Source organism: Cricetulus griseus, chromosome 3, assembly GCF_003668045.3.
Source record: "Cricetulus griseus strain 17A/GY chromosome 3, alternate assembly CriGri-PICRH-1.0, whole genome shotgun sequence".
Lineage (NCBI taxonomy): Eukaryota > Metazoa > Chordata > Mammalia > Rodentia > Cricetidae > Cricetulus > Cricetulus griseus.
The window spans coordinates 242,609,704-242,623,827 of NC_048596.1; the positions used below are offsets into that span (position 1 = coordinate 242,609,704).

Genomic DNA, 14,124 nt, shown 5'->3' on the forward strand with positions numbered 1-14,124 from the left:
AAAGACAATGTTTAGAGGAAAGGGTCTACTCTTAAATGATTATTTTGAACAAAAATGTTAAGAAAGTCAGGGATAGCACAGAATAGGAGGAATTAATGGGGGAAGGTTGGGAAAGTACAGGAGAGAACATGGGTAGGAAAAACTAACACTAAAGGCAGCTTCCTAAAGTAAATACTGTATGAAAGGTATTTAAATGGAGTCCTGACATAGTGAGGGGGGGTGGGATAAATGGTCTAACTAGACTTCTCATGCCACCAAATAAAACTTCCAGTGATAAGAATGGGTTACAGCTTGTTGAGCTGTTGATCAAAGGGGTCCCATAGCCACTTCCAAACACTACAGCCTTATGGGTAAGGACCTATTGCTGAAGACACTTTTTTTTATGTCATTAAATATAGAGAGATCAAGCTGATGCCCAGCTTGAAGCTTCACCCTTACTGACTAGTGTTCATGGTGCTAGAAATTATTTTGTAGGCTGCTAGAAGAGAAAAGCAAACATGCAGCCATAAACCCTGAAACCTCTAACGGCTACTGGCCTGCAAGACATACTGGTGCAATCGTGACACAAATGTCATGAGTGTACCCAACCACTTTCCAAAATTAGATTTAAGGTCCACTCCATGAGACTAAACCCATGTCTGATACTGCTACAGTGACCAAGAACCCAAGACTAGATAAGTCAGGCTTAGGGAAAAACTTATTATTCGACTAAGGCAGTGGTTCTCAGCCTTTCTAATGTTGTGACCCTTTAATAGGGTTCCTGGTGTTTAGTGACCCTCAGCTATAAAATTATTTTCATTGCTACTTTATAACTCTAATTTTGCTACTGTTAAGAGTTGTAAATATGTGTTTTCTTATAGTCTTAGTCAACTCTTGTGAAAGGATTTTTCAACCTCTAGAGAGGTCATGACCCACAAGCTGAAAACCACTTTGCTAAGGGAACATAGCAATAAAATGATTCCTAATGATATATTGCTTTACCCATCAATAAGTGCATTGGTTAACCTTCATTAGAGGTTTGTCTTCTTGTAGTCAATGGGAATTAATACAGAAACCCATAACTAGCCAATGTGTAGAGAGTGAGAGACTTTTGAGCACTTAGTCTTAATGAGATGTCTTTATCAAACCCCTCCTTTCAAGACTTAGGGATCTAGGCCGAAGAGGTGGTGACAAAATTGTAAGAGCCAGAGGTGGTGGATGATTCCAAGGAAACAGCATCTTCCAGACACAACAGGGCTGATGCGCATATGAACTTATAGAGATTGTGGCAGCACACACAGGAAAAGCACAGGTTCAAACCAGACGGAATTACAGGACTGATAAGAGAGACACAAAGTCCCATTTCTAACTAAGAAGTTATTAACAATTGAATTGATGCCTGCTGCAGAAGGGAAAATCGGCTTTCTTTAGTGAAGTGTAATTGCTTCTGTCAACTGCATTCCAAGGCAGGCTCCATGCCCATGACCAGGAAGTGGGCCAGCAGAAAATGGACGACATGTATTGTTTGGGGGTGGTGCTGGTGGTGTTTGTCTTACTAATTTTGTGTTTTCTATTTTCTATTTTTGGTTTTGTTTTGCCTTTGAGGACCTGGGAGGAGTTGAGGGAAGGCAAAGAATATGATCAAAATATAGTGTATGAAAAATGTAAATAAAAGGGCATGTAAATTTAAACTTGGGGTACCAAGAAACATCTGAATTTATTAAGTAGATAATAAAAATATCAGTGGCTAAAAAAGAGACAAATCATAAAGAAATTTTAGGTAAATAATTATCTGGAGATCTTTATGAGAGTAAGAAAATCACAGTGGTGAACAATAGGAGTAGCATAGAGTCTGTGACTGTAGAGCCTGCTGATCTTAAAAGCAAAATGAAGGAATACTGTGAATGTTTCTTCTTGCTAGTAAATTTTGAGTTTTAGATAAAATGCACAAAGTCCTTATGAAATAGAAATCACTGTGTGTACCTGCCATGGAAACACAAGGCTTTGATCTCCTTTCAAGAATAACTTGCTGCTCAGTCACGAGGAGTTCAGTCACTGGACAGCTTTCAGCTACAGCACATTCTAAATCTATGCCAGCTTTAGGTCCAGGCTGTTATCTCCCAGCAGCCTCTAGCCATTGAGCATGGGGAAAATACTAGGACCTACCTCTTTCTGCCCACTGTGGGACTCTTTCAGCAACTGTATTTTATTCTGCAGTTTCTTATTGCTCACAGTTCTAAAGTTTTCCATTAATTGATTGTTAGGTCTTTATCTACTCCCTCTCTCGGATGTCTAATCTACATTATGTTCTGCAAACTTTAATACTCAATCCTACCTTATACTTTATCATTTTCTTTAATTGTGTGGAAGTGTCTGCATGTGTAAGAGGTGTGTGTGCTCACATGTGTATGTATGTGGGGTTCAGAGGGAAACCTTGAATACCATCCTCATAAAGATGCCCACTTCCTTCAAAACAAAGTCTCTAATTGGCCTGAAGCTCAGCAATTATGGTAGATTGGTGAATGAGCCCAGGGACCCTAGCTCTGGGGTTTCATGTACCACCCACCATGCATAGCATCTTCTCCATCTTCCAGGAGCATCGAATCCAGGTCCTTTTGCTTGCAAGATCAGCATTTTACTGAGTGAGCCACCCCAGGCCCAGGCCTTCCCCTTTGTCTTTCACAGGCATTACCTAGTTTTCCAATAAACTCCTCAGTCTCCTAACTCTGTCCCAGCCTCTGCTTCTTAGAGAAATAAAACCTATACATTATACTGACTTCTTCACATTTTCTCAGGTAGTTTAGGTCATTATTAAAAAAAAATCTGATGTTGTGAAAAATTATTACTCAAATTCCATCATACAATTGTGTAATTACAAATGTATAACAAGTAGAGAGGAACAATTTCTGCATCAATTTTATGTGGCATGTATCATTCTAATACTCACATCTGACTATGGCAATATAGGAATTAAGAATTATGGGCCAGTTTTCCAGTGACCACATGTATGGAAGATCCCAGCAAGGTATTATCATAGAACCAAGAAATGCATGGAAGGACTACTACGTCTTGACTGATGTCAGTCTTAAATCAAGGTTGTTATCTCCCAGCAGCCTTTAGTCACTGAGCATGGGGAGAGGACATAGTTAATTTCTGTTTTCAGTTTGATTGAATTGAGAGCTACCTATGCAATAAATAAAGTATATTATGTTTATGTGTGTGTATGAACACATGTTTGAGAGTGTGTGTGTGTGTGTGTGTGTGTGTGTGTGTGTGTGTGTGTGTGTGTGTGTAATGTCATTTCCAAAGAGAAGTTTTGGTGGGGGTGGGAGCGGCCATATTCCAATAGGCTGAGAATCCAATGATATAGAAAGGAAGCTGCTGGTGTAGCCATTCATTTTCTCCCGTCCCTCTTTCTACACCTACACACACACACACACACACACACACACACACACACACACACCTCTACTTTTTTCTCTCTTTGCCATGCTGAGGTAAACAACCTCCGATGATGACTAAGACGTGTAGAACTGTGAGCAGTATAATAGTGTAATTCTCCCTCCTCTAGATTGCTTCAGCATATGTTCCCATAGCTAACAAAAAGTCTTAACACATCGACCAATGTGATTTATACCTTTGAAAATCGGTGTTCAGATTTTAACAAAACTCATGATAGATCAGATAAAATCACTTCTTATAGTGTAAAAGACCATAAACCCAATATTCATTCATATTAAAAGTTCTCAGCAGAAGAACTACACCAACTTAAAGACCATCTATTTAAAAAATACCATCAAACTAATGCTGGAAAGTCTGATGTTTTCTTATCTTGAAGATTAGCAAAAAGGCAAATACATTTTCTTTCTATACTTCTAATTGGCAGAGTTCTGTATGAGTTCTTACTCTTTTTGAAACCTAAGAAAGAAGTTAAAAAGCACAGTATCAGAAAGACATGAAACTATCTATATACATAGAAGACCCAATTATGTAGAAAATTCTAACAAAACTACAGAGAGCCTGGCAAGTGTGATAAGGACATCTACCAAGGTCTTGAGATATAATATCCCTGTATAAGATATTGTGTACTTTCATATTTTCAGCAAAATAAGAATATTACATTATTTCTTTTATAGAGTATCAAAATGAGAACAGAGAAAATTCTTGTGAATAAATTCAACCCCAACATGCAGTATCTGTTCACTGAAAAATAAAAGCATTGCTAAGTGACAGTAAAGACCTAAATCAATGGGAAGAGATTATTTTATGGATTGAGAAACAATACTGAAGATACTAATTCTCTACAAATCTTAGTTTAATGCTATATAAATCACTGAAAAAAAATAGGAGGGCCCATGAGATGGCTCACTGGGTAAGGGAACTTAGCTGAGTTCAGTCTCTGGAATTGCTGTGGTGAAAGGAGAGTACTAGCTCTTGCAAGTTGTCCTTGGACCTCCATATGTGCTATGCCATGTGCATGCACCCACGCAGGCACACAAACACACACACACACATACACACACCCCAACAGACCAAACCAAAGAATCAACCTCCCAAAGTACATACACAATAAATACAAATTTATTTAAAAATAAAAACAAAACAAATGAGACAATTCTAAAATTTCAGTGGAAACACATAGTGGCTAGAATATCCAAAATAGCCAGCAACAAAATCAGAGGGTTGCATAAGGTACCCATAAGATCTACTGTAAGACTGGTTATCAGGACAGCATGATATTGACATAAGGAAGACAGGCAGGTAGGCCATTAGAAATACAAGTTCAAATATTCAGGAATGAAGTCATGAGCATACTACTGGTACAAGTGAAAGTGATTTTGTAGGATAAGAGACTGTCTAATTGGAGATTTAGATATCTACAACTTCCATTGTAGGTAGGTAAATGTTCCTCACATTTAATAGAAAGTACATGGGAAGCCTGGACAGGGGAGGAACTTTTGACAGCTAAGGATCCATTTGCTACTGTTTATGAGTAGCTTTAAAAGTTTCCTTTGTTTTCATCATTTCTCTGGTTCTGTATTGGGCACACCATTCTATGAAAACATTTGGAAGGCCTTAACTTTTATGAAAATAGAAGCTTAAGTTTACATGCTTGTTTTTAGATTGGCTAGGTTTTGCTGGAATGAGGATTCCATCTACAAGTTGATGAGAAACATTTATTTAAATCACTCCAGCACACATGGTGTGTCAGCTGTGAGAGTGGCTGTCAACCAGCACGTGCAGTATGTGGCAGTCAGTACTGCAAGATCTTTAGCCTAGCGCGCGCGCGCGCGCACACACACACACACACACACACACACACACACACACACACACACACACACACACACACACACACAGTAAAAAATATTCTGGGATGTGTCATGTGGTTTCTTTATATTTGTAATTCTTTTAAGGCTTGATCCTCCACTCAGCATTGATTTCCAGAGTAGACCCTGGGCTTTTGTCTTTCCTCCATGGAGTCAGAGTCACTCCTGCCGGAATGGAAGTAAATATTGACATCAGCGTTCAGTAAAAGCTGTTATCTCCACTTCATTCAAAAAAGCTCTTTTGATTTAAAATAGAATAAAAATTTAGCATGGTATCTTTTCCTTGCAGCTAAAGTTTTGAAGTTTAATTGTGAAGAAGTCTTCTTGGAAACATACTATGCCACTTAGCAATTAGTCATAATGAATTATATGTTCTTTCTGGAATATATGTGTAACCATATATTATAACATGCATTGAGTGCAGGTGTGTTATATGTTGTACTGTATAACACACATATCAAAATACTATGTTAATATTTAATGCATTATGAGGAGGTTGTATTATATGATTCTTTCTATCAGTTAGTCATTTAGCTGTTGTTTTAGTGAATGGGCCAATTCTGACCCAAGAGCATCTTGATAATCATGTTATGAGACACAGATTTTCTGTTCCTTGTCAGTCATCAGTGTTGGTGAGGACTGACAAGTGCAGAGCTTGCTGTCTGCAGCCTGGGAATTTCTGCTCTTGCTGCTTAATAGCTATCCAGATTGAAGTCTCAACAACTCAGTTTGGAGATTGAGAAACCAACACAGTTCTCTCCATCTGTCTTCTTTTCCTAGGTCCTTGAAGCCTGTAAGAGGAATCTGTAGACAGAATTCATGAACATTTTAAGGAAGAATGATTATCTCCCTAAGGCCATTTAGATTGGGAATACAGCTGAGGAGCTGAGTCATTTTGCTTTAGAATCCTTTAGAAGGAATATAAATGATTTATCTGTTGTTTCTATAGGACCTAATAAAGACAGATGTTGAGCCCAAGGCCATGGGTGCTCCTCGGCTCAGGTACCTGACTGGGAAAGAAGGGTTGAAAGTAGGATCACTTCTTGTTTTTTGGTTCATTCTCTTATTGATGTCACCAAGGCAGGCATTTTGGTGCTTAGTAGAAGCTGGCATTGTTCTATGAGGGGTATGGAGGACCATTTTGGTGTCTGTGAACCTTCAGCACATTAGGTGTAAGCCAATGCCAGACTGTTTTACTCTTTGTAAGCAAATAAACAAAATAACCAGTATTTCTTCTGAATAATACATACAGTGTTTTCACAGCAATACAGATACCTACCCAGTCTAGTAATAAATATTACTAATTGAATGTGTTACCTGCCTCTTATTTCCTGAGGCATTTTCTCTTATAGAGGCTGATAATGGATTTTCTCATGATTCATTGTATATAGGGCTACTTTTACAGTTTTATTTAACCTACCTTGATTTTTTTTGAAGGCTGTATTCTACTCATTCTAATTTTTTGCTCTTTCCAAAAGTACAGTTTTTGGTATGGAGTTTTCTTTTAAGTCACGATCCTCTGATGCCACCTAGGGGGCACCTGAGAGATTGGGGATAATTGCGTGTTTCCTGCTTCTAAGAACAGACTACATTTTACACAGTGGGGTGTGCAGTGTTTGAAACACTGAGCTTCATTTGCCTTTTGAAATACTGCCTCTGTATGGTGACATTAGCCAGACCTGCTTGCTTACTATTCTGCGTGCTGTTTGAAGGGTAGGCACATTAGCTGGCTTCTTTTTCCTAAATAACCTATGTGGTAGAACCACCACCACCATGTTGACTACCTCCTCACTTGCTTCCAATAAATAAAAAAACTGAAGCCAGGATGGTGAAGTAACTTGTATGTAGAGCTGGAGGCCAAACCTTTGCCACGTGACTTGGGGCCACCTAACTGTTTTTAGTGAGTCTCTTCCTCTCTGGTTTCTGTACAATTGTCCTGTGAGAGTCACTTCCTTTTTGATGGGCTCCTTTCAGTATGATGGCTTCCAAGAGGGAAGTTGTTTCTTAAAGCTGGACTGAGCAGAAAAGCAGCAAGGATGAGTGTGGAGGAGAGTCTGGAAATGAGCTGCGAACCTCTTTTTTACTGAATTAGTTGAAAATAGGCAACTCCAAACTAAATTTGTTTGAGATGGAGAAATATGATGTGTCATTCTGTAGTATAAAGTCTGAACAACCAACTAAAAACCGAGTGGAAATTCACATTACTATATAATATAGCGTAGAATTGATGCTTGGCATTCTGTGATGGTCTCTTTGGTGAGGTAGCTCATCATGGTAGGAATATGGAAATGAGCACAATCTCCTTCTCATACTAGAAAGAGGTTGAGGCCAGGGCTTCACTGCCTTCTTCAAGAGCATACACCACAGTGATGTAAAGACAGAGCACTAAGCCCCATCTCTCCAGGGTCCACTGGTTCCCAATAGTGACCAGGCAGGCAAAGCCTTAAACACATTGGCCTTTGGGGTATGTTGTTCCAAACGACAGCACTTCCTAATCCCTGATTGAGAAGACATACTTACAATGCTGAGTTAGTAAGCCCATTATGTGGAATCGTTATCTCCATAGATGTGGAGGTCTCTGTCACTATAAGGGCTAGCAGAGTAATGATCTTTGACAAGAATGTAGTTTGGTTCAGTGTGACTCAGTGACCAGTGATGGTTCCATCTTCGAGAGTCTTATTTTAAGCATTTTTAAGTATAGTACAATTTGCTGAAAATTTTTCCTGGTGACAGTTCAACCCCGTGTGTACAATAAAACTTAAGACATGACTACATTGATATGCTTTGTAAATTACATATGACATCTCCCATAAAGATGGGTTTTGTAGAATGATTACATGTGACATATTTAATAAATATGAGTTCTGTAGACTGACAAGCTCACAATAAGGGTCCAGAGCTTTCCTCTAGTATTAATCTGTGAATACAAGAACCTCCATGCCTCCCACATTAGACATTCCTTAAAACCCAAAGGCTAACAATAAATCCTAGTGTTTACTTAAGTGCATATTTGCATATGCGTATGAATGCAAGAATATAGAACAATGTGTCTCAGTCTTCCTAATGCTTTGACCCTAGTGACCCTCAGCCATAAAATTTTGTTGCTACTTCATAACTTTAATTTTGTTACTGTTACAAATCCTAATATAAATATCTGATATGTGACTCCAAAGGGCTCCTGAGAATCAGGTTGAGAACCATTGATATAGAGCACACAAATCCTGTTGTAAGATTGTTTTTGAATTATTTGTATTTGTGTGTTTGTGTTCCTGTGAGTATAAGAACCCATGGAGGCCAAAAGTGGGCTTTGGATCTTCAGGAGCTGAAGTTACACTATAGGTGGCTGTGAGTCACCCAATGTGGGTGCTGGGAACAGAACTCTGCCGTCTTCCAGGGCAGCAGAGCACTGAACAATCTTTTCATCGCTTAAGGGCTAACGTCACAGGGAGCCCACAGTACTTAGGCATTTGGACCTACGTAAAGCCCTGAATATTTAGACCCAGGGGTTTTTAAAGGTGAAAACCACATCTAGTTATCTTGCTCAGCAGCTGCAGGGGTGGGGATGGGGTTGCACAATCTAGCATTTTAATAGAAGCTCAGATAAGCTGCTAGCTTCGGGAGGGGTGCTGTGTGCAACCAAGCAGCAAGAATATAAGATGAGAAGTTGGTTAAGCTGTCACTCCTGGAAGGTCATACCGTTCACACTTAGTAAAGTGCTCTGTATGCATCTTGTGGTTATATGGCAACTATCCAGCTTCCCAGGAACAAAGAGCGGTCAAGTAAACTGCTCAGTGGGACACAGCAGCTCTCCAAAGTGTGGCCCATGTGAGATAAACCTAACCAGTTGTTGACTCTACTAGGTCATTTTGAGGTTCTGCCCACTCCCCTAACTTGTATGTGAATATTCCTGATAGTGTCCAGCTTCTTATTCCTACGGTCTTTGAACATTTGATTTTCCTAAATCTTCTCACGCCTCATCTTTCCTGGTGCTCAACTTTGCGTCTGTGACTCTGATGCCTCTTGTTTTGCAGCTTTGGAGACATGTTGTCCTTCACTTTGACGGCCTTTGTGGAGCTCATGGATCACGGCATCGTGTCATGGGATACATTCTCAGTGGCATTCATAAAGAAGGTAATGTAGTCTATGCTTTCCTAAGCTTGACACTGTCCCTCCCACCACATATAATTCTTTGCACTTTGGGTACTTTATCATTGCTTCCTTTAGTTCTTTATGTTGAAAGATGGCATGATTTTGGTAGTATTATATATGTGGGGAACAGGGCCCACAAATGCTATATGAAATTGTGTTTTGGTCCCCACAGAGATCATAAATGGTAGCATGTGAGAACCTAGAATTAAGGAGAAATTAAAGTTCTCTGTTCCAATTTGCGTAGTATAACTGTAGATCTTAAGACCTAAGCACAAGGCAGAGATAGGGTTAGCTAGGAATGGACTTTTGAAATCTCCAAGTCCACTTGCAGTGACACACCTTTCATCAACTGGAGACTAAGCATGCAAATATATAAGCCTATGGGGACTATTTCATTCAAACCACCACATGTGCTTAAGGGCTAATGTTACTGGTTTTCCATTTTATGTTCATCTTGGGGAGCTACTTTAAAGGTAAAAGAGAGACATAGTCTCTGGAACAAGGGTGATAGCAGTTGAAGCCCTGCAAGTCCCATGCCTGTGAGTCATTTCATGTTGATTTAAAGTAAGAGCTAATTGGAAGCTAAGGGACTCCTTGACATGCTTCTAAATCTTTCCTTTTGTATGTCTATGAACTCAGAGGTGAGGTAAGTAAAAGAATCACACCATCGTTGATTGGCTGAAAAGAAACTATTACAGATGATAAAGTCAAAAGCATACTCATGGGTTACAGAGTGTTCAGCTGGTGGTGGCAGGGGCTGTAGGCAATATATTATGAGACAGAATAAATTGCAGTGTCTTGTATTTCTAGAATAAGTTCTAGAGAAACAAATCTACACATGAAGGAAACTGGGATTTCTGGAATTTTATACTTAGAAATTTTTAACACTTTCTGAATTTGTAGTAGGTCTTCTTTCCTAATCCAAATGTCCTGTTTATCATGTCCCAGAGACCCTCTGGAGAGTGACAACACAGTGCTGCATAGGAGTTCCTGGAAATCTTTTATACTCACTGGCATTAGTTTCCTGGGTTCTCACTGTAGTTTTCATCACATCATCATCGTGGTTGTCTCCTCTACCTCGTCTTCCTCCTCCTCCTCCTCATCCTCCTCCTCTCCTTCTCCTCTTCCTCCTCCTCCTCCTCTCCTTCTCCTCCTCCTCCTCCTCCTCTTCCTCCTCCTCCTCTTCCTCCTTCTCTTCCACATCCTTCTCCTCCTTCTCCATCTTCTTCCTTCTTTTTCTTTTGTGCAGCTAAGCCTAGCTTCTCTTAATGAGGCCTGAGGAGAGTAGCTTGGAGGTCAACAGGGGTCATGTTGAAGGAGAATCTCCTCAGTGGCTTGGGCCACAGTTCTTTATCTTCAGCCATATCTGTGCTCCCCTACAGTCACAGAGCCAAGGAGCCTGTCTGGCACTGTCCACTGTGCTGCCCTTTGTGGCCTTCTCTTCAGAGTTCGGGGATTATTGCTTGCATATGATCCATCTCCACAGCCAGAGAGGCATTTATTTTCAAAAGAAAGTCTTAGAAGTTGAAAAATTGAAGCTTGATTTATATATATTTTCCAGTAAAATGATCCTTGTCAGGACTAAGTAATAACAAAGTTTTGTTTTTTAAATGATTTGAGTTAAATGTTCAGAGACAACAGAAGTAATTTAGTTTTCTAACTACCCAGAGAAGCATTTATTTTAAAAGAAAATCTTAGAAGTTGAAAAAAAGAAGGAACATAGTGAAACTTGATTTAAATATATTTTCAAGTAAAATGCTCTTGTCAGAAGTAATAACAGAGTTTTGTTTCTTTAAATGATGTGAGTTGAGTGTTCAAAGACAATGGAAGTAATTTAGTTTTCTAACTAGTTAAGATGGTTTCAATTCACTTTAAATTAAATTTAAAATTACATTTAAACTAAGGATGCGAAAGCTAATTGTCTTGGCATTTTAAATCAAAACTGAAATATTTTTAGCAGCAGCATATTTCATATATTCTTGTTCTAATTTCCATTGTTTTGCTACTTATACAAGACAATTGGGGGGACAGCAGAAAATTACTTATGCTGTGTAAAATTAACTCTTTATTCATTAGGTGGGCCAAATTCAGCATTCTGAGCACCTGGATTTGTGTGCAGGGACCTTTTCTAAATAGAGCTTTATCTCAGCAAAGCCCAGCTAGGAAATGCACAAGGCTACAGGGGTCCTGTGGTTTAAGGTAGCTTCTAATGCTGAATTCACACCAGTTTGCAGAAGCAGCTTTGCCCTGCCAGCCACTGCCTCTTTTTCCTATACTTTGTGTTTGTCAGGTTGACTCTAGGTCCTAGTTTTCAAACTGGCTGCAAAAGATCACATCTTACAATGCCCTGATACTTATCTTTCCATACTGACTTTATAGTGCAGCTGCTGTGTGAAGACTTGGTGCTTAGAGAAAGGGTGTGCAGCCATAAGAAAGAAAGGAAAGAATAGGACATTCTGTGTCTGTCAGAAATTGGTTTCCTCCCAGCCAAGCTTTGTCTTGGAGGGAAAGCCTCATAGACAGGCTCCAAGGACCTGGCTCACCCTACAGATATTTTCCATGCTGAGGCAAGCACTCAGGCATTTCTCTTCTTTGACCCAGTAAGTTTTGCTTTTTGGAACCTGGAGAGATTTATGAGACTCTGCAAATTTGACAGTGCAGCTTTCGTGATGACTGTGGATGGCTTTTTAAAGTTTGGATAGCATTCAAGAAATTTGAGACCTAAAAAATATTTTTGTTGCCATTGGTTTACTTTACTGTTGATGTCCCTTAGATTCTCATCTCTCTCTCTCTCTCTCTCTCTCTCTCTCTCTCTCTCTCTCTCTCTCTCTCTCTCTCTCTCTCTCTCTCTCTCTCTCTCTCCCCTCCTTCCCCCTCCCTCTATTGGGGTGGGGGGTGAGTACATGCTCTTTGAGTGTTGTTTCTCTGGAGCCATTCATCTTGGATTTTTAGACTGGGACCTGAAGCTTTCCAATTAGACTAAGCCAGCAAGCCTCAGGGCTCCACCTGTTTCCCTCTCCCAAGTACTGGAATTTTAGGTCCACACTACTACACTTGGCTTTTCACATGGGCCCTGGGGATCAAACATAGGTCCTTATGCTTGTGAGACAAGCATTCACCAATGAAGCTATTGCTCCAGCCCTGCCCCTTAGCATTTTAAAAGTTACCCAAACATTCCTCTTACTGATTTGCAAAGTGAGTGGCATGAAGGCAGCTGAATGCATACATATTACTAATACTTCTAGTGTTGCCGTCTTCTGGATACAGGCTTCCTTTAACCAATCTGTACAGTGCCTGAATGAGCTGGCTCACCTGCCTTGGTGAAGGCTCATTGATGTGTGGGGAGAAGCTGAAAGGTACAGGAAACATTGTCAGTCTTGTGACGGGGGAAACACTGTAGAATTTAACCAGGTGATCTGTAATCTTCCATTGCTAGTCTCTCACCTGTGATTTACAAACTCAACACAGAGGATGCTTGTATTTTCATTATTGAAATTTTGTCTCTTGCAGGAAGGCAGTCATTACATTTGCTTAGATCACTCCCTACTGAAAGTATTGAGGCATTTAAAAGTCTGGTTGCAACCACCAGTAGATAACAACAAAAGGAACATGACAGTTTTAAAGCACATTTTTTTTTGTACTTCCATCAGCACATGTAAGCTGGTAAACTGGGCACATGCTTCCCACCAGGCCTGTTCCCAACTCTGGGTTTATGTAAAATGCTCATTAGGTGAAGTGTTTTAGGGTTGCAGAAATGGTTGATACTCTGTGTCAAAGGAGCCTGATTTGATAGAAAAGAATTATTAAGAGAATTTCTATGTATGTGAGCAGTTAGTTCATAGATGAGAAATTTGAAGATTTGGCACCTAAAAATGAAGTGTGGGTCAAAATGCTAATCCCTTAAATGAAAGCAAAGATCATAGGTGATTGCCTCCACGTAATGCCCCATTGTGAGGAGAGAATTAATGTTCTGTGAAGAACTTAAAACCTATTTTAAGAAGGTATACCTCATCTTAGAAAACATTTGAGAGAACTAATTGATTATTTTGAGGAAGTAATTATTGTGAGAATATTTGTGGAAGTAAGTGGTCCATTTAATGAAAAACTTGACAAGGGCTAGAGAGTTGGCTGAGCAGTTAAGAGTCCTCTTCTAGAGGACTTGAGTTCAATTCCCAGTACCACACTGCTGCTCACACCATCCATAACTCCAATTCCAAGAGATATGACTCTCTGTAGGCACCAGTTACACAAGTGGGACATAGACTCACATGCAAACAAAACACCCATACACATAAAAAGAAAATTAAAAGATAAAAGAAGCTTGAGTTTTGGAAGCCAGGCATGGTGGTTCATGCTTATAATTCCAGTTCTCACACCATCATTTGCGAGGCTAGGGAAAGGTGATTACTGTGAGTTTGAAGTTAGCCTGGGCTACAAAGTGAATTCCTGGAAGCTCTGAGCTACATAGCAAGACTTTGTCTCAACAGAGAGAAAGTGGTAGGGTTTAAGGAAGTCTTGGGAGAAGTGGGGAGACATTTGGGCACAGGGAAACTTGAGTGTGGTGCTTTGGGTCCAGTGGATCAATGTTGTGTGTACACATGAAAGCATGTCAAAAGGAGATAAGGTCACAGGGATGGATGATAGGGAACTGGAATATTAACCAGAA

At 39.8% G+C, this 14,124-nt stretch overlaps 1 protein-coding gene across 3 annotated transcripts in view; it reads left to right on the forward strand.

Annotated features, from left to right (window-relative positions):
- The window catches only part of Elmo1 (engulfment and cell motility 1), a 523,874-nt gene that overhangs the window by 174,074 nt on the left and 335,676 nt on the right, over nt 1-14,124 (forward strand). For 2 of the 3 annotated variants that reach the window (XM_027409370.2, XM_027409371.2), the window contains exon 8: nt 9,341-9,440. In XM_027409370.2, the coding sequence (XP_027265171.1) occupies nt 9,341-9,440 (100 nt within the window). Of the gene's footprint in view, nt 1-8,963; nt 9,135-9,340; nt 9,441-14,124 lie in introns of those variants that run through there. The other variant, XM_027409374.2, reaches the window with a different exon arrangement.